Below are 18,951 nucleotides of genomic sequence, written 5' to 3'. Positions count from 1 at the left end.
AGTTCCTTACCTTCATCCTCCTCCCACAGGCTCTGACGCCCCCCTGGAAGACAGCGCAGCAGACGCAGCTGCGTCACCAGGACCATAACCGTGCAAACCACCAAATCCTCTGTGTCCCCACTCCTCCTTCAGGGACTGGCCTGAGACCAGGGCACAGGGTAGGGGGGATCCCAACGCTCCTCCCTGTGGAGGAGGCAGTTGGGGAAACTAGGATCCAGCCAAGGCCTTGGGGGAGACCCGCATGTTGCTTGGTCTGCTCAAATCGGAGTCAAGTTTCAGTGTCTTTTCCCTCCCTCAGCCCAACCCTCCAAGGCCTTGTGTCTCCAAAGCATGCTGACTGCATCTGAAAGGCCCCCACTCACCATGGTCTGCCCTCACCCCACATGTGCGTGCACGCCTGTACATGCGCTGCCCTCAGACATGCAAGTGAAAGGAGGAGGCTTCTGTGTAAATGCACTTTCTTCCTCCCCTCTTTCTCCATAAGACCCCAGGCGGAGGTGGGTGCCTCCCCTCCCCTTTGTCACTTTGGTTTCCTATAAATATGTATGTATCGTATGTGCATCTTTGCTATTGTAAATAACTTTGACCTTTTTTGTTCCTGTTCCTGAAGTGCTGGAGGCAGTTATATGGAAGAAGCTGCTTAGGGAAGAGGGGGTTCACTTTTATCTCCTAGTTAACAACCCAGCTCGAGGATCGAGCCTCAAGGGGGAGCCAGGCCTGAGTGTCCCTGTCGCTGTGAGTGGGAAGGTCTTCTGGCTCCCCGTCCCACCTGGCTGCAGAGCCTGCCCTCCACAGCTTGCTGCCGGGCTACTCCCTCCCTCCCTGGACTTCTCATCTGCACAAGATGGGGACCATGGGGAGTTTCTTACCCCACCTATGTCCCTCCTTCCCCACCCTGTCCCTGTAGAAAACCAGTGAAGCAGGTACGGAGCTGAAGACTGGGCCCAGGAGGTGGGGATAGCGGGTCTGAATGCTGAGTCCCTGAATTCACCCAGGACCATCCAAGGGGCCACCACAGCATTAGCCCCATCACCATGTCCTCACCCAACTCTCCCTGATGAATAGAATATACACACTGTGCTAGGTGTATATATACATATATATATATATAAATATATATATAATATATAAAATATAGATATGGAAATGACTGTTTTGCTGTTAAGATAATGTATACTCTTTTATTTTCTTCCTTTCATGGTTAAGATTTTTTTTTTAAGAAAAGTTAAATATTCTTCAATGGTGGTATGTGTGTTTCTTGGAATCGCTGTGATAAAAGGTACGGTGTTTGTTCCCTGTAAGACTGGATAGGATTGGATAGTGGGAACCAGAGGGAGCCCTCTCACCCCTAGACCCAGGTCTTGCCTGTTCCCTCGCCTGTTCCTTCAGATGTGTACTTGCTGAACTAGGGGCTGGGCAAACTTAAGTTATACAACCCCCATGGAGAAAACATGACAAGACACTGATTCCACACACACAAACACACATATATATGTATATAAAGGAGCAGTGGACCCAAAGAGGTCTCATGAGCTGCCCTCAATGAGCTTGAGGACTTTAAAAGCCAAACCTAAGCGGGAGGGTTGCCTTGGGCCTGGCCAGTTCGTCACTGTCATCCATCCACATCCTCCCACAGACGCAGCCACATCACCAAGACTAACCATATCACCTGTCTCCTGACATTCAGTGTTGGATTCAAGTGACAAACTCTCTTCCAGCCCTAACCCTGACTCCCTCTCACAATCCTCAGCTATGTCCTCATTAGGGAACAGTGTATTTGGGCATCAGAATTGATACAGGAGTCATTAATGATGAAGGGTGGGATAAGGATATGGGCTGAAGGGGTCACCGAAGCTCTGGAGGACATGGCAAGGTTCCCTGCAGAAGCTGGGGTGACCATCCAGCACCTCAATGTGTTCAGTGTTGGGAATTCAAAGAAATGATGGGTTTTTCCTGGAGAAGCTCGCTCTACAACCAGCTGCAGAGACAGCTGGGGCAGTCAGACTAGGAGGGCTCCAGGCACTCAGAGGCAGGAGACAGGCCTAAGCGCCACTGAGCCACACAAAGTAAGATGGCAGGACAAGGGAATTCTAGGTAGGCAGAGGCAGTGGAGTGAGAGAAGTACGACTAGAGAACGTGGAACAGGTTGAATCTGCTCAGAAGTGAGGAAGGAAGGCTGGTCCTTGTTGATCTGCGCCTTCTCGGACACTGCTATAGGTTACAGGTGGGCTCCCCAAAGCCACCTGCAATGGCAGGTGACCTCAGTGGAGGCAGCACTGAAGGGTAAAGGTTTGGGGACCGTGACTTGGCTCAGGAACCTCACACCTCTGGTTTCAGATTGCTGACTTCTGCAGGTGGGTTATTAGGGTTCATGTTCAATGCTTAGCCTTTGCTATGTAGATGTTGAGCGTTTAGCACCCTCTCCAAAGTGGCCTGCCAAGCCTTTGTTCATTTTCTTAAGCTGAACCTTACCTCTCCTCCAAAGTAGTCAAACACCTGGGCCAGCCAGATGGGAAAGCTTGCTTAATTCCTCTGCGTTACCTACTCCTGCTCCCACTCTCCTCCCAAGTCTGTGCATGTCAGTTATTAATCCCTATCCCAAATCTTTCTGAATGCAAACCCTGGCATAATGCATGTCCCCTAGGGAACACGGTGGGGCATGGCTATTGCCTGAGCAAGGAAGAACTAGCCCCCAGGAGGCAGAAGGGCAATGCCCCTGGCTAACTGAGGCCAGAGGGGCTGAGATCATCCCCAGCAGAACTGTAATTCAGACCACTTTTCTGCCATTCTTGGCCATGTAACATGGACAGACACAAAATCTAAATGTTCCAAGTAGTTCTGGAAGAAAGTTTTCAGACAACCTCAAGGAAAATTATAGCAACAGACTTTGTTATTGGTCTGAGATCTCCCCCAGGGAGGTCAGCCCACACAGGGACAGGAGGTGCTTCTGAGTCTCAGAGGCAAGCAGGTGGGAGGGGCTAGGGGAAGAATGCCATGGCCTCATCCTCCCTGAGTTTGGCCTTGATGGGATCCCTTGGCAACATCAGCTCCTGGATTATGGCGTACGCAGGACATTGTGGGGCGAAGCAATTTTTCTGAAAAGAAAAGGAAGGCTGACATCTGACAAGAGGAATGAAGATTAGTGCTCTGGGAGAAAAAAAAAAAAATGGTCCTGGGGCAGGGTGGGTTAGGGGCTGGGGGACATGCAGAAAAAGCCGAGTGATTAATACTGCTGATCTTCCAGCAAGACGAACGGAGGTTATGTTGTGATTTTTAAAAAGAAGCAGAGAAACTACAGAGCTTCCTTGGAAATGGGGAGACAGAAGCTGCCTGCAGCAGCTGTCTAGTGTGACAGCTGATTGATAGGGGCAAGCTCTGCTTCAGCAAGAGAGAGTGAAAGGGACTCACAGCGAGGGACAGCCACAGCAGCCCCACTGGACCCTTGGACACACTCTTGGCCTTGGAGAACTGCATCTGATACTGCACTGTGGCGAGGAAGCCCTCCAGACCCACCTCTGTGATGCGGTTCCCTGGTGGAAGGTGCAGACAGGTGGCCTCTTAGCACCACAGGCCTCACTGGCACCTGACACACCAGACATCCCCAGCAGCCCAGTTCCTCCAGCTCCCCACTCCAGACTCACTGGCCCAGGCACACCTTTCCCTGACCTGGCCCTTCACCCAGCTCTTCACACACACCCCATCTAACTCCCCTCATTACTCCAATCGCCTGTCCCCAGCCTCCCAGACTCAGCACTTCCCCTGGCCCCTCAAGCCCTGTGCAAGAGAGCCTTGGGGAACATGTAGCCCAAAGATGGGAGGACCAGGTCTGCTCCATAGAGTCAGGGCAGACACCCTCAGGCAGGACAGGACCCAGGTAGCCTCATGGCAGGAGGACAGAGGAGGTTGGCAGACATACGGAGGAGGTTGAGGTGCAAAAGGACCTTGTTCCCAGGCATGAAAACTTTCCCATCTCGGTGCTCCACAGGCTCCAGGAGAGGGTTGATCACCTCAGTAGCCTCAACAACCAGCTGCTAAAGCAGAATACTAATTGCAGCAGACAGCAGGGGAGCTGGTCAACAGGCCATTCATTCATTCATTCAACATACATGTTTTGACTGCCGGCTATAGTCCAGGCTTTGTCCCAGGTGCTGGGGATACAAAAATAAATAAGCCCATACCCTCAAGAAGCTCCTTTGTGTTGGGGAGCCAGAAAGTGAAAGTAACGTGGTCTAGAGTGAGCACTGATAGAGGCAAACTCAGAGCACTGTGGGAGCACGGAAAGGGAATACCTAGGCCAGGCCAGGAAGGGTCTCCTGTGAATGCACATCATGTACGGGAAAGGTGTTCTACGCAAAAAAGCAGGTGCAAAGGCTCTGGAAGCGTGAAACAGTATGTCACGTTCAGGTTTTACTAAGTGTTTCCTAACACCTAGAGCAATGAGGAGAATAGATTGGAGGGAAGTGACTGACAATGACGGGCGCGATGAAAAGAAATTGCAATAGTCCTAGTGACAATCAGCAGCCTGATCAAGACAGAGGCAGAGATGAAAAATGGAAACTGAAAGCCAACCCCAACCTCTTCCTGCCTCTGAACATCCTCTTTTGTAAGATTTTGTCTTGGGTGCCAGAGAAGACTCCTGAAAGGAGACGGGCCCTTCCCTGCCTAGGGTGTGCAGGGAGTCTTCCGATGGAAGCGAAAAGTACAGAGAGGCAGACGCTCAGGCAGCTGACAGAATGGAGGGATGAGGGACGGTAGGAGCACTGGAGGCAGCTCAGGAAGACTTCCAATGCAAGCAGCAAGTTGGTCCAAGTTGAAAGGGGGCACAGAAGATCCAGGGGCAAAAGAGAGAGGGTCTGAAGAAGGACCTATGCACAGGGTAGCGTGGGGCAGTGCCATGACCATAAAAATGCGCTGGCTTCCTCGGGGAGCTGCTGAGAGGGGCAAAAAAGAAGACACTTTGTTCCTATGCAACAGTCCAAGCAAGTGATGGAGGTGGCGATGAGGAACTGAGGGCCTCTGGGGAAGCAGCCTGGCTGAGTTGAGACAGCAGATCCAAAGTGTGGGCTACTAATAGACAAGTAAAAGTAGAAGGGGCCTGCTCCCACTATTCCCACAGAAGCCCAGGGTGAGATGGGAGGGGGTTTCAGGTGAGGTTGGGAGAGGAGTGGAGGACAAATTTGAAAGTAAATGGCTGCTGCCACAGCATGGGGCTGGAGACCACATTCCAGCAGCGGCTAGGGTGAGAGGTCTCAGGCAAGCCTGGAATCCCAGGGGTGTGCCCCCTGCCTCCACTCCTCCTGGCAGCTTACCTCGGACTCCGGGAGGATGCTGCGCTTCTCTCTGCTCCCGATCTTGATCCCTTTTATCCTGCTTGGCTTCTGCTCAGGGATGGTTACCTCTGGGGGCAGAAGAGCAGCCAGAATGCACAGTGCACACTTCTAATGCCACCCAGCCTCCCTCCCCAGAAAGAACAGGCTAGGTGAGGCAAAGAGACCCCCCAACTTTGGGTTTGGGTCCAACAGAAACGGCTGGAGGGGGCTGGGTGTGGTAGCTCACACCTGTAATCCCAGCACTTTGGGAGGCCAAAGCAGGAGGATCACCTGAGGTCAGGAATTTGCAACCAGCCTGGCCAATATGGTGAAGCCCTGTCTCTACTAAAAATGCAAAAATTAGCTGGGCGTGGTGGCGCATGCCTGTAATCCCAGCTACTGGGTAAGCTGGGGCAGGAGAATTGCTTGAACCCAGGAGACAGAGGCTGCAGTGACCCAAGATCGCACCTCTGCACTCCAGCCTGGGCAACAGAGTAAGACTCCATCTAAAAAAAAAAGAAAAGAAAAAAAGAAATGACTGGAGGGGGCCCCAGCTAGGTGGGTGGGTTCTTTGAAGACAGGGCCACAGAGCTCCAGCTCCAACAAAAGGGATGAGGACAGCAGTGGGTCAGGATGTCTGGGCTGGATGCGGCTCTCCACATCATCCCTCTGTGAGAAGGAAATCAAGCCCAGAGGGACATGGCAAGATGAGCTCCAGGCAGGCGCACCCAGGCCCAGAACAGCCTCCTGCACCCGTCCAGGCTCTCTTCCCTCCTCCACACAGGAAGGTGCCGCCAAAGGGCGCCCGCACTTACTCCCCTTGCCTGCCTTTGTGGCATCTTCTTTCTTAGGGGTTCCTTGTGTGGGTGACTGCCCAGACCCCGACTTCTCCTCTTTCTTGGCCAATTCCTGTGGAGAATGTGAGAAGAGAGGTGGAAGTACCACCTCCGGAGGGGATGGGCAGTGGTGAGGGAAGGAGCCCAGATTAGGACCTGCAGCCTTAGGGGGAACTTCAAAGGCCCGTGTGACCTTCTTCCCTCCACCGCTTCTGCACATGATGGAAGCCCCCTCCCCTGTCCGTCCAGTGCCCAGGCTCTGTCCCATTGCACACCTACCCATGACTTCTCCTTTTTCTTGCCCAGGCCCTTAGGGGTTTTCATTGTCTGTGTCTTGTCTGTCTTGTCCACCAATGCACTATTGCTGATCCCTACCATCTGACTCTTCTCACGGTCCGTTTTGGAGTCCCCATGTCGAGAGGAGGAGGGCTGTGCTCACAAATGGGAGGGAAAGGAGGAAGAAGCCAGAGTCCCTTCCTCAATGGGGGCATGAAAAGTAGCTGTACACATACTTGGGGAGCAGTCGAGCTGACAAGCACCCTCCCACCCACCTCCCTGCCTAATAATCTGTATAGGACTCCTCTGGGGTGAGATGCTCTGGGGAAGAAATAGCAGAGGGACCTGGGTAGGGGTGATATGAACGGTGAGGCAGGGTCTCAGATTCTCACATTGAGGAGAAAAAATAGCAGCTTTTATTGAGCTAAGTGCCAGGCGCTATTTTAACTGCATTGCAGGAAATAAGTCACTAAATCCTCTCAACAGTCATGAAATAGGTACAATTACCCACTTACAGATGAGGAAACTAAGGCAATGAGAAGTTAAGTAACACAGGCCAGGTGCAGTGGCTCATGCCTGTAATCCCAATACTTTCGGAGGCCAAAGTGGGCAGATCATTTGAGACCAGGAGTTCGAGACCAGCCTGGTCAACGTAGCGAAACCCCATCTCTACTAAAAAAATACAAAAATTAGCTGGGCGTGGTCGCACACGCCTGTAATCTCAGCTACTCAGGAGGCTAAGGCAGAAAAATCGCTTGAACCCAGGAGGCAGAAACGGCAGTGAGCCGAGATCACACCACTGCACTCCAGCCTGGGCAACAGAGCCAGACTCTGTCTTAAAAAAAAAAAAAGTTTAGTAGCTTGCCCAAGATTACAAGCTGGGATATGGATGAGCCGGATTTCAGGTCCAGATGTTCTCAATCTAGTGTCGTATCTCTGAACCAGTACACTCTACTGCCCATAAGGTGGTTATGCAATTAGAGCCTGCCCAGCAGGCGCCTGGCAAACGTCTGTGCACAAATCGGAGGGAAAGACAGTCACGACAGAGGGTGGAGATTAAACCGGATGACCAGTTTGCTGAAAAGCAGCGGACTTGGGGAGTGGGCTCGAGGGTCAGAGACGCTCTCCGCTGGTCCTGGGGCCTTGGGGCTCCTCACCGATCGCGAGCGCTCCTGCGTCCCTTTCTCCAGCAGGAGACGCCGGCGCTCCACCACCTCCGTGTGCGTCAACTCGAAGGCGCGCAGGACCTGAAGGAGGCTGGCTCTCAGCGGTCGGCTCCCTTGGCCCGTCCACGCCCCGGCCCCACCTGGTCGGCACACCCACCTCAGCCAGCTTCAGGGCGCCCTTGTCCTGGATGCGATTGTGGGCCAGGGACAGCCAGAGCAGGGAACGGTTCAGCCGGAGACCCTAAGAAGCGGGCAGGGACGCGTGAGCCGCCTGAGGCGCCCCTGCTCCCAGCGGGTCCCTCCCGGCCGCGCACGCACGTCCGCGATGTAGCCCGCGCCCTCGTCCCCGATGTGGTTGAAGCCCAGGTTGAGCGAGACGAGGGTCCGGTTGCAGCTGTGCAGCGTGGACAGTGCCTGGCCCAGGAGTTGCGCCCCGCGGTCGTCGATGTTATTGTTCCGCAGAGACAAGTGCGCAATCCTGGGGCAGCCAGAGGGAGAATGTGGGTCGCTGGAAATGGTACAGGGCACCCGCCGGAATACGGGAGACTTGAAGGCTTGAGGGGGCCGTCTGGTCTGAGGATGTAGGGGCAGGAATCGACAGCCCTTGCCGAGATGGTAGGGGGACAAGGAAGGGCGGGGACTAAAAATGGCTTGGAATTTCGAGACAGGCCCAGAGAAAGGGTGTGAGGGCAGGGAGTCTCACGTGCTGTCCAAGGCCATGAGCTTATGATAGGACTGCTCCGGCAGTGGGTTCCCCTCCAGAGACACCTTCCTGAGGGCAGGGGAGATCTGAGAACTAGAAGGTACCACTGAGGCCAGGTAAGGGAGGGGAACAGAGAGGAAGTGTGCTTCCCTGGGAAGCAGCTAGGAAGCAGAGTCGAAGGATTGCCCCCCAATATAGGAAAGATATGTGACAATTCCCCAGACTAAAAATTAACAGGTGTGCCCGTTGTGAAGGGGCTGCTCCCCAAAGTTGGTGACCCAAGGTAGGGTGGCCCCTAAGATGGCCTTCAGTGGTCCCCACCTCCTGGAACTCATGCCCCTGGGTCATCTCTTCCCCTTGAGTGTGGACTTCATATTAGAAGTGACTCACTTCTGGCCGAGCACGGTGACTCACGCCTGTAATCCCAGCACTTTTTGAGGCCAAGGCAGGCGGATTGCCTGAGCTCAGGAGTTTGAGACCAGCCTGGGCAACAGGGTGAAACCCCGTCTCTACTAAAAATACAAAAAGTTAGCGGGAGGTGGTGGTGTGTGCCTGTAATCCCAGCTACTTGGGAGGCTGAGGCAGAAGAATCACTTGAACCCCAGAGGCAGAAGTTGCAGTGAGCCAAGATTGTGCCACTGTACTCCAACCTGGGCAACAGAGCAAGACTCTGTCTCAAAAAAAAAAAAAAAAAAAAAAAAAAAAAAAAAAAAAAAAAAAAAGAAGAAGAAGAAGAAGGGCGGTGGGGTGGAGGGAAAGAAGTGCCTGGCTTCTAAAGAACAGAACATGGCAGAAGAGATGGGACAGCACTTCCAGGTTTAGGCTACAAAGGCCGTGGCTTCCGTCTTGACTGCTCTCTGGCACTCTCTCAAATGGCCAGCTGCCATGTGGTAAGGACACTCGAGGCAGCCTGTGGGGAGGCCCAGGCAGCCACACAAGCGAGCCTGGAGGCAGATTCTCCACCACAGTTGATCCTTGAGGTAACTGCAGCCCCAGTTGGCAGCTGTACGGCAACCTCAAACCCTGAGCCAGAGCACTCAGCTAGCCCACCCCCAGGTCATCTCACAGCAGCTATGAGATCATAAATGTATGTCCTTTTGAGGCACTGAATCTTGGGGTTAATTTGTCACACAGCATAACTACAACATGAGCATCCACATGGCAGTGGCTTCTCTAACAGTGCTGTGAGAGTGGAGGTCCTTTTCTAAGTTACAGCAAAAACTGAACTAATGGCTAGAAATGACTCCATGTAAAAATTTGCTCCCATGATTTCTTATTTTGTTCAACCCTTCAGCCTGCCTCATCCGTCACACAAACTTGATTACATTCAGTTTCAATTTGTTTATGTTGCTATGACTTACTCTTACACATTATTTACAGATGAATTAATACAGTTGTTTTCTGCTAGCTAATTCCCATGATGGAATGAAACATGTTTCATGGTGTTTTACAGAGTGCTGGGGACCCCAACCTGAAGAAGATACAGTCCCTGCCCTCAAGGAGCACCCAAGCCATCCACAGGAGGAAGACAGGCAAGCCACTGCACGGAGGGGTACTTGCCCCTTACACTCCCAACCACACCTGTAGTTACCTGCCCCATGCCTTGCTCCTGCTCCTTCCCATACAAGTATGCCCTTTCCCAATTCCCTCTCTGGCCTGCTCCTAGGCCTCCTTCAGCTCAGTACCACCTCCTCCAGGCAGGTTTCCAGGTCTTCCTGCCCCACATCCATAAAGTGGGGTGGCACTTCTCTCTGCCCACCCCCTCCCCCGATGAACCAGTCCTCCATCACCAGTCTCCACATTGCCCTGCAGTATTTATTCTTTTCTCCTTTTCTCTCCCTCCCTGGACTGTGAGTTCCTGGAGGATAAGAACTTGCCTTACCAGCCCCTAGTACAGGACCAGGGCCCCAGGCAGCCAGGAAGGAGAGCGAGAACCTCTGGGGAGGGAGTAGAGGGTAATGAGACTAATGCAGGGGAGACAGGATGAGCCCCTGAAGGTCAGGTTCTTTGGGTGCTGGTGTGGGCAGAAAAGCGGGCCTGGCTTCTTGTCTAATGGGGGTATCATGATCCAACAGACTTTGCCTGCTTCTGATTCCACAGGGATGCCAGCCAGGCCCACAGGAGCTGGGACCTGCCACTTCCATCCCCACACTGCTTCCCTCTGACCACCCGCCCAGCCAGGCTGCCCAGGCACTGGGGGCCTCTCCCTCTGCTGACCTGAGCGTGGATGAACAGAGAGGCAGGAGCTCGATGAAGGTGGTCAGGGTCTTATCCGTCAGTCCCACCTTCCAAAAGCTGGCGTGGGCGGTAAGTGCAGAAACACCGAGGTAGAGCGCTGCCTCCTACTGGAAAACTCTCCCCACACCGACCTCCCAGCGGCGCCCTTCCTCAACCCCCACCTCCCACCTCCCCACCGTCTCCAGAGTCTCCCATGCCCCTTGGTTCTCTCTCCCAAGCCACCAGGAGCCCCAACTCCCACTCTGGCCTCCCGCCCATCCCCCCAGTGCCTCTCACTTGATGGCCTGTAGCTGGGTGAGCGGGGGCAGACATTTAGAGAAGATACCCAGAATCCGTTCTTCAACCTTCCAACCTACGGGCCAAGAGGAGGCAGGCGCCTCAGACCTGGGAGGCGCCCGGGGAGCGGAAGGGAGCTGGGGCAGGTGGGGGGAGCGGGGCTCACCGCGGATGTAGATTTCCTTCACCGACTTGCTGTCCTCCTGCTCCAGCTCCACCTGGATGGTGGGCCGGAAGAACACGTATTTGCTCTCCAGGCTGTTGAGGCTGCAGGACCCCGACAGCCGCGGATCGTCTGGAAGGCAGAGGTGAGGAGGGAGGGGAACAGCCACCTCCCCAGGCTCCACGCTGGGCCGGCCCACGGGTGCCCGGGTGGGATTGGAGGACACCGCCAGCGCGGGAGGCGCCGGCCTGCGGGCGCTGCCTCTCCGGCCACGCGCGCCTCTGCTGGGATTTGGAAAGGCAGACAGGAGACTCCTCCACCTCCTCACCGGCCTCGTCGAATCCCCCCGCCCCCAACTCACACACACATACGGCCCCGCGTCCCTCCATTTGGCCCGGAGTGGGAAGGGAGGCTGAGGATGGACGAAGCGACCCTGGCAGGCACCGGGGAGCTCCACTGTCACTCACCTAGGGTGGCCTTTTCCGACAAAGACGCGGAGGGGACGAAGGGCGGGTGGGGGCGGGGCCGGTTGACAACTTTGGGGAAGTCCGTGTAGCCCCATCGCGTGCAGAGCTCGGCGAAGTCGATCTCGAGGACCCCCGTGCACTGGTACTCCTCTGCGGGGGCGGGCGGGGGTGTGAGAGAAGGGGCCGCGCCCACCCCCCGCATCCCCAAGCTCACCCGCGCAGGCGGAGGGGCCCTCCTCAGATGGATATTTTTGCAGCCATTCAACTTGCAAATGCCTGGAAGAACGGACGCTGAAAACACTTGATAGGAAACGGGGAAAGCAAGAGCTCAGAGAAAGGGGATTAAGGGGCATGCGTACACGGTAGACAACGGGGTCGCCTCTTCTGTGTGCTGGCTTTCCCACTCCCAGGTCAAAGCAACTGCCACCCCTGCTCTCCACTCCCAGCCTGGGCCTCCGCCTTTCCCAGGTGTCCCCAGCCCAGCCTCCTCCTCACAAGACTTCTTTTCCTGCTGGAACTGCTCAGGGTCCCTGGGAGAAAGACGCGCAGGCCCGATGTGAGTTCCTTTCCACTCCTACTCCTTCCCTACACATACACCCAAGTGCAGCAGAACGATACTTTTATTTAACACTTCCCCTGTCCAGTGTGTTTATATAGCACTTCCTAGTGTCCAGTGCTGTTTGAAATGCTGTAGAAATATTAACTCATTTGTGAGTTATATTAATTCACACATGCCCACCACATCCCAACATGAGGGCTGTGCTATGCGAACTTGAGACTCTGAGTCTTCAAGGGACACTTGCACTTTCTGGCTGCCCACCATGGGCATCCCAGGAAGAAGTGCCTCCTAGAGATGGGACGGGAGTCCCTGCCAAGTGCTAGACTGGAGCTCCATAGAACACCACGCTGGCCACAGGGGCAGGTGCTGCAGGAGCTGTGTGGGGGAGGGACACATGCAGCTCAGCAGTAGGGAGCTTGCCTGAGGGCGTGGCAGGGCTGGCAGGATGCAGAGAGGCTCAAGGGTTCATGAGGAAAGGCATGAGAGACATGTTCCTCTTGTGTCCGGCCATCAGTGGGAACCCGGGCACACAGCCAAATGGATGAAGCAGATAAGAGGGCATAGGGAGGTTGCAATGTCCCCTTGGTCTGGCTGGCTCCTGCACACCTCCCTGCCCTCCCAAGCTTACGTCTGCTGGGAGAGCCCCTCATGCTTCCTTGCTTCACTCATACCTCCCTTCTCAAGAACAGAGATTCTCAAGCTTTAACATCTTAAAAATCACCTGGAGAGCTGTTGAAACAAATTTCCTGGGCCCTATCCTACAGAAATTCTGATTCAGTAGACCAGGTGAGGGCCATGATTTTGCATTTTTAGCAACTTCCCAGATGATGCTGAAGTTGCTGGTCCAAGGACAGCACCTTGAGAAGCCCTGCTGTAAAACAGTGCTGCCCCACAGTACTTCATGCCGTGGTGGAAATGGGTTCTCTCTGCACTTTAGCAGGTAGCTACCTGTCAGACAGCACAGCTCTTCTCCCTCCCACATCCCTTGCTCATGCTCTCTAATGATCTCACCTCGTAGCTTCTTGAGAATTAAAGCCATTAGATAGGATGTCCTCTAAATCCCTACACTTTCCTATATCAGCCATCACTCTCTACTGGACACGAGCCCACATCTGCCCCTGCCACAGCACACAGTGATGTCTGCTAAGGCCACCGTGACCTCCATGTTGTCCTATCCAGGTGCCTGTGCAGGTGTCACTCCCATTCTCTCCTACCTCTCTGCTGGCTGCTCAGGCTCCCCTGCCAGCTCCTCATCCTCTACTACCTGTAAGGCTGGATCCTGAGCCCTCTCCTCTTCTCTGTTTATACTCCCTGCCTCCTTATGGGGTCTCTTTCATTGCCAGGACTTAACTATGCCAGAACATCAGCAGCTTCCAAAGTCACAATTCCACCCTTAACCTATCTTAGTCACTGTTGACCCATGTGTCCAGCTGTCCAGCTGGCATCACCCCTTGGAGCTCCTGCCTTACATGCACCTCCTTTGGGCTTTCCCATCTCCATGAATGGCACCTCCTCCTACCCAGTGCCCAGTCCAGAAGCCTGAGAATCATTCTTGCTATGTCGCTCACTCCCTACCCTGTCCAATCCTTTACCAACTCTTATTACTTCTACCTCAAAAGTGTTTCTTTGAGAGGCCTAACCCAACCACTCCTCACCATTCTCACTGCCCTATCCCAACTCCCACTGTCCCCGGACTAGGCTGTTGAAATAGTCTGGTAACTCATCTCTCTGCCTCCTTCCACCCCGTTTTCTATACAGCAGCCGTCGTTTTGTGTGTGTGTGCGTGTGTGTGTGTTGAATGTAACTGGCTTCATACTTGTAGGGGATTCTATATTCCCTTCCAGAAGATGTTCTTTCTCCAGGTCTTATAATTCCTTCCCCTCATCCACCAGCACTGACAAGGAGATAGCACCTGGCTAATGCTGGACCATCAGAGCTTTCTCCCAAGTTGTTTCACTTTGATTCCAGAGACAGCAAGTTCTTGTCCCCGTGATGTTGAAGCTGGCAGATTTGTATCAAAAAGTCTTCTGATACATTTCCCCTTCATGCTTAGTTTGATTGGGGTTCTATCACTTACATCAAAAAGGGCTGTACATCTACTTATACCATTCTACTCGTTTTCCTTTCCCAGAGGATGTAAACCCCATGGGGGCAGGACCATGTCCATCTCATTCTCCTCCCTGACATACCTGGCCTCATGGCTGGCATTTGGAAAGTAATTGTTGAATCAATGAATGAACATCTGTAAACTCTGTTCAAAGACACCTCCTGGCAACCCCCCTGGTGCCCTCACCCCCCGGCCTTCCTGTCTTCTATATCTTATCCCATCTTACTGGTATTTGTTACCTTCCCAAACCAGAGTGTGGGTTCTTTAAGATCAAGTTCAATTCAAACATCTATCAAGCCGAGATGCAGGAACTCAACCTGGGTATGTATGAGTTCAGCCATAGCCATCGAGCAGTGAGTAGTTAGTGGGAACCCGGGAAGACGTAGCCTGGAGGCGATCACCCAACCCCGGCGCCAGCGTACCAGGGCTTTTGGGCTCCTCCTCTCCCACGGGAGGCAAAACAGTCGCCGGCTTCTCTTTGGCCGCGCGCTCTCCCTTTTTGGTCACCGCGCCGGAAGACTTCTGGGTCCCCGGACGCGGGGCCCTGGGTGAGGGCCCCGGCGCGCTCTGCTCGCTCGACATGCTGGTGTTGTCTGCAGCGTCTCTGGGACCTTCGTCGGGGCGGGAAGGTAGGACCGCACTCTATGGGGCTCACTCTGGGGGTGGCTGAATCAGGGGATCTCTGTTCCGCGTCCAGGGACCGGATCCGACCGGTCCGGGGTGGCGTCGCCTACGCGTCCCTCTCCAAGACAACCGCACGAGGCGGGAGGGCCCGAGGGAAAGGGGCAACCGCAGAGAGCACGCGGGGCCGACAGGGGGCGCCGCAGGGCAGAGCAAGGCGGGGGGAGAGCCCGGGAGGGCGGGTGGCGGAGCGAGAGCCGGAGGGGCGGGCAGGGCCCGGCGGAGCAGGCAGGGCTAGGGCGGCCGAAGATGGCAGGAGCTGATGGGCCCCGGAGGGCCAGGGCTGGCCGAACCTGTGCTAAGGGAGAAGGGCTAGGGTGACCCAGCCCTCCGCTCCTCGCTGAGCGGAGCCATGGCGAGGGAAACGAGTGGATCTTAGGACGGCAGCGGGGATAAGTATAGGGCGAGGGCGGGCAATCCAAAGCATCCTGGAATTGAGCCCGGGGGAGCGGGGCGGACTCGGCGGGGACGGGGTAGTGGGCAGTCGGAGGACATCAGGGAGAATCCAGGTGGGGGCAGGTCCACTCTCCAGAGTCCACCCACCTGTCCGGTAAGGAGAGAGCACCTGGTGGAAGGGGTCTAGAAAAACCCATCCAGTTGGTGTGGTGCTAGGTTTCTATTCTCGACCCCCAACTGTTTAGCCTCCTGGAGGACTCTGGGGACTCAGTTAATCCGCTAACGAGTTAATAAGGTGAGTCACACTCCTTACAAACCTGGGATTCAAAGTCATCACCTGACTCCTACTCTAGACCCTGATGGTTCTGCTCTGGTGGGCCCCATTTGAGTAAAGGCATACCTCCAAAATACTAAGGGTTGGGTTCCAGACCACAGCAATAAAGCTAATATGGCAATAAAGTGAGTCACACCGCTTTTGTTTTTCTCAGTGCATATAAAATTACGTTTACACTATACTGTAGCTAAGTGTGCAATAGCATTATGTCTAGAAATGCATATACTTTTTTTTTTTTTTGAGACGGAGTCTCACTCTGTTGCCCAGGCTGGAGTGCAGTGCAGTGGCGTGATCTCAGCTTACTGCAACCTCTGCTTCCCAGGTTTAAGCGATTCTCCTGCCTCAGCCTCCTTAGTAGCTGGGATTACAGGCGTGCGCCACTATGTCCGGCTAATTTTTGTATTTTTAGTAGAGACGAAGGTTCACCATATTGGCCAGGCTGGTCTTGAACTCCTGACATCAAGTGATCCTCCCACCTCGGCCTCCCAAAGTGCTGGGATTACAAGCATGAACCACAGCGCCCAGCCCAATGCACATACCTTAATTTAAAAAATACTTTATTGCTAAAAATGTTAATATCATCTGAGCCTTTAGTGAGTCATAATCTTTTCACTGGTGCAGCGCCTTGTTTTGATGTTGATGGCTGCTGACTGATCAGGGTGGTGGTTGCTGAAGGTTGGGGTGCCAGTAGCAATTTCTTGAAATAAGACAACAGTGAAGTTTGCCACATCAATTGACTTCCTTTCACAAAAGATTTCTCGGCCGGGCGCGGTGGCTCAAGCCTGTAATCCCAGCACTTTGGGAGGCCGAGATGGGCGGATCACGAGGTCAGGAGATCGAGACCATCCTGGCTAACATGGTGAAACCCCGTCTCTACTAAAAAATAAACAAAAAAAAAAAAAAAAAAAAAAAAAAACTAGCCGGGCGGGGTGGTGGGCGCCTGTAGTCCCAGCTATTCAGGAGGCTGAGGCAGGAGAATGGCGTGAACCCGGGAGGCGGAGCTTGCAGTGAGCTGAGATCCGGCCACTGCACTCCAGCCTGGGCGGCAGAGCGAGACTCCGTCTCAAAAAAAAAAAAAAAAAAAAGATTTCTCAATAGCACGCAATGCTGTTTGACAGCATGTAACCCACTGTAGAACCTTTTTTCAAAATTGGAGTCAATTCTTTCAAATCCTGCCACTGCTTTATCAACCAAGTTTATGGAATATTCTAAATTGTTTCTTGTCGTTTCAACAATGCTCACAGCGTCTTCACCAAGAGTAGATTCCATCTCATGAAACTGCTTTTTTTGCTCATTCATAAGCGACTCATCCATTCAACTTTTATCATGAATTGCAGCAATTCAGCTTCATCTTCAGGCTCCACTTCTAATTCTAGTTCTCTTGCTGTTTCTACCACATCTGCAGTTACTTCCTCCACTGAGGTCTTGAACCCCTCCAAGTCATCCATGAGGGTTGGAGTCAACTTCTTCCAAATTCCTGTTAGCATGGATATTTTGACCTCCTCCCATCATGAATCACAAATGTTCTTAATAGCATTTAAAATGGTGAATCCTATCCAGAAGGTTTTCAATTGAATTTGCCCAGATCCATCAGAGGAATCACTATGTATGGCAACTCATGCTTTACAAAAATTTGTTTCTTAAATAATCAGACTTGAAAGTTGAAATTGCTCCTCAATCCATAGACTGCAGAATGGATACTGTATTAGCAATCATGCAGACAACATTAATCTCCTTGTATATCTCCAGGTGCATTGTCAAGGGGCAGTAATATTTTGAAAGGGATACTTTTTTTCTGAGCAGTAGATCTCAATAGTGGGCTTAAAATATTCAGTAAACCATGCTGTAAACAGATGTGCTATTGTCCAGACTTTGTTCCATTTCTAGAGCACAGGGACACAGGCAGGGTAAAATTAGCATTCTTTTCTATTTATTTATTTATTTTGAGATGGATTCATGCTCTGTCACCCAGGCTGGAGTGCAGTGGCACGATCTTGGCTCACTGTAACTTCCGCCTCTCAGGTTCAAGCTGTTCTCCTGCCTCAGCCTCTCCAGTAGCTGGGACTACAGGTGTGCGCCACCACACCTAGCTAATTTTTTTTTGTATTTTTAGTGGAGATGAAGTTTCACCATGTTGGCCAGGCTGATCTCGAACTCCTGTGATCCTCCTCAGTCAGCCTCCCAAAGTGCTGGGATTATAGGCGTGAGCCACCACACCCGGCCTTTTTTTTTTTTTTAGAGACAGGATCTTGCTCTGTCACCAAGGCTGGAGTCCAATGGCATGATCATAGCTCACTACAGCCTTCTACTCCTGAGCTTAAGCGAACCTCCCACCTCAGCCTCCCAAGTAGCTATGACTACAGGCATGTGCCACCACGCCACATTAAAGACTCAGCATAATTCTTAAGGGCCTGAGCATTTTTGGAATGGTAAATGAGCATTGGCTTCAACTTAAAGTTACCAGCTGTATTAGCCCCTAACACCTGTCCTTTGAAGCTCTGAAGCCAGACATTGACTTCTCTCTAGCTGTGAAAGTCCTAGATGGCATCTTCCTCTAATATAGGCTGTTTTGTCTACATTGAGAATCTGTTGTTTAGAGGAGCCACCTTCATCAATTGTCTTAGCTAGATCTTCTGGATAACTTACTGCAGCTTTTACATCAGCATGAGCTGTTTCACCTTGCACTTTTATGTTATGGAGATGGCTTCTTAAACTTCTTTCATTAAACTTCACGAACCAACCTCTGCTGGCTTCTAACTTTTCTATAGCTTCATCACCTCTCTCAGCCTTCATAAAACTGAAGAGAGTTAGGGTCTTGCTGTAGATTAGGCTTTGGCTTTTAAGGAAATATTTTGGCTGATTTGATCTATCCAGACCACTAAAGTTTCTTCATATCAGCAATAAGGCTGTTTCACCTTTTTTTTTTCTTTTTTTTTTCCTTTTTTTTCTTTTTTTTTTTGAGACGGAGTCTCGCTTTGTCGCCCAGGCTGGCGTGCAGTGGCCGGATCTCAGCTCACTGCAAGCTCCGCCTCCCGGGTTTACACCATTCTTCTGCCTCAGCCTCCCGAGTAGCTGGGACTACAGGCACCCACCACCTCACCCGGCTAGTTTTTTGTATTTTTAGTAGAGACAGGGTTTCACCATATTAGCCAGGATACAGAGTCTTGCTCTGTCACCCAGGCTGGAGTACAATGGCATGATCTCAGCTCATAGCAACCTCCGCCTCCTGGGTTCAAATTGTTCTCCTGCCTCAGCCTCCTGAGTAGCTGAAATTACAGGTGCGCACCACCACACCTGGCTAAGTTTTTGTATTTTTTGTCGAGACACGGTTTCACCATGTTGGTCAGGCTGGTCTCAAACTCCTGACCTCATGATCCACCTGCCTTGGCCTCCCAAAGTGCTGGGAGGCGTGACCCTCCACGCCCGGCCGGCTGTTTCAC

The 18,951-nt window shown here is 52.8% G+C and overlaps 2 protein-coding genes across 21 annotated transcripts in view; one reads left to right on the top strand and one right to left on the bottom strand.

The window, feature by feature from the left end:
- The window catches only part of ARHGEF11 (Rho guanine nucleotide exchange factor 11), a 109,464-nt gene extending 108,224 nt beyond the window's left edge, over positions 1 to 1,240 (top strand). For all 14 annotated transcript variants that reach the window (XM_050779315.1, XM_050779416.1, XM_050779386.1 and 11 more), the window contains one exon: positions 30 to 1,240. In XM_050779315.1, the coding sequence (XP_050635272.1) occupies positions 30 to 88 (59 nt within the window). In that variant the 3' untranslated portion in view covers positions 89 to 1,240. The remainder of the gene's footprint in view (positions 1 to 29) is intronic.
- A 1,628-nt stretch (positions 1,241 to 2,868) lies between these two features.
- Positions 2,869 to 14,878, bottom strand: LRRC71 (leucine rich repeat containing 71). 7 transcript variants are annotated; one of them, XM_050779440.1, is made up of 16 exons: positions 14,523 to 14,878; positions 11,435 to 11,584; positions 10,971 to 11,099; positions 10,805 to 10,880; positions 10,508 to 10,585; positions 8,291 to 8,359; positions 7,906 to 8,065; positions 7,745 to 7,828; positions 7,579 to 7,668; positions 6,425 to 6,574; positions 6,125 to 6,218; positions 5,310 to 5,398; positions 4,107 to 4,148; positions 3,917 to 4,031; positions 3,409 to 3,530; positions 2,869 to 3,095 (listed from the first exon to the last, which is right to left on the bottom strand). In XM_050779440.1, the coding sequence occupies exons 1-16, from the start codon at positions 14,680 to 14,682 to the stop codon at positions 2,979 to 2,981; spliced, it is 1,725 nt and encodes a 574-aa protein (XP_050635397.1). In that variant the 5' UTR covers positions 14,683 to 14,878; the 3' UTR covers positions 2,869 to 2,978. The 7 variants fall into 7 exon arrangements, with proteins under 7 accessions (XP_050635397.1, XP_050635449.1, XP_050635408.1 ...); XM_050779492.1 differs by having other exon boundaries at positions 3,942 to 4,031; positions 14,523 to 14,840; XM_050779451.1 differs by having other exon boundaries at positions 3,917 to 4,028; positions 14,523 to 14,840.
- Between the last annotated feature and the right edge of the window lie 4,073 nt (positions 14,879 to 18,951).

Source organism: Macaca thibetana, chromosome 1, assembly GCF_024542745.1.
Source record: "Macaca thibetana thibetana isolate TM-01 chromosome 1, ASM2454274v1, whole genome shotgun sequence".
Classification (NCBI taxonomy): Eukaryota; Metazoa; Chordata; class Mammalia; order Primates; family Cercopithecidae; genus Macaca; species Macaca thibetana.
The sequence above is the reverse complement of the archived record's forward strand: the minus strand, read 5'-3'. Positions and strand labels throughout refer to the sequence as shown.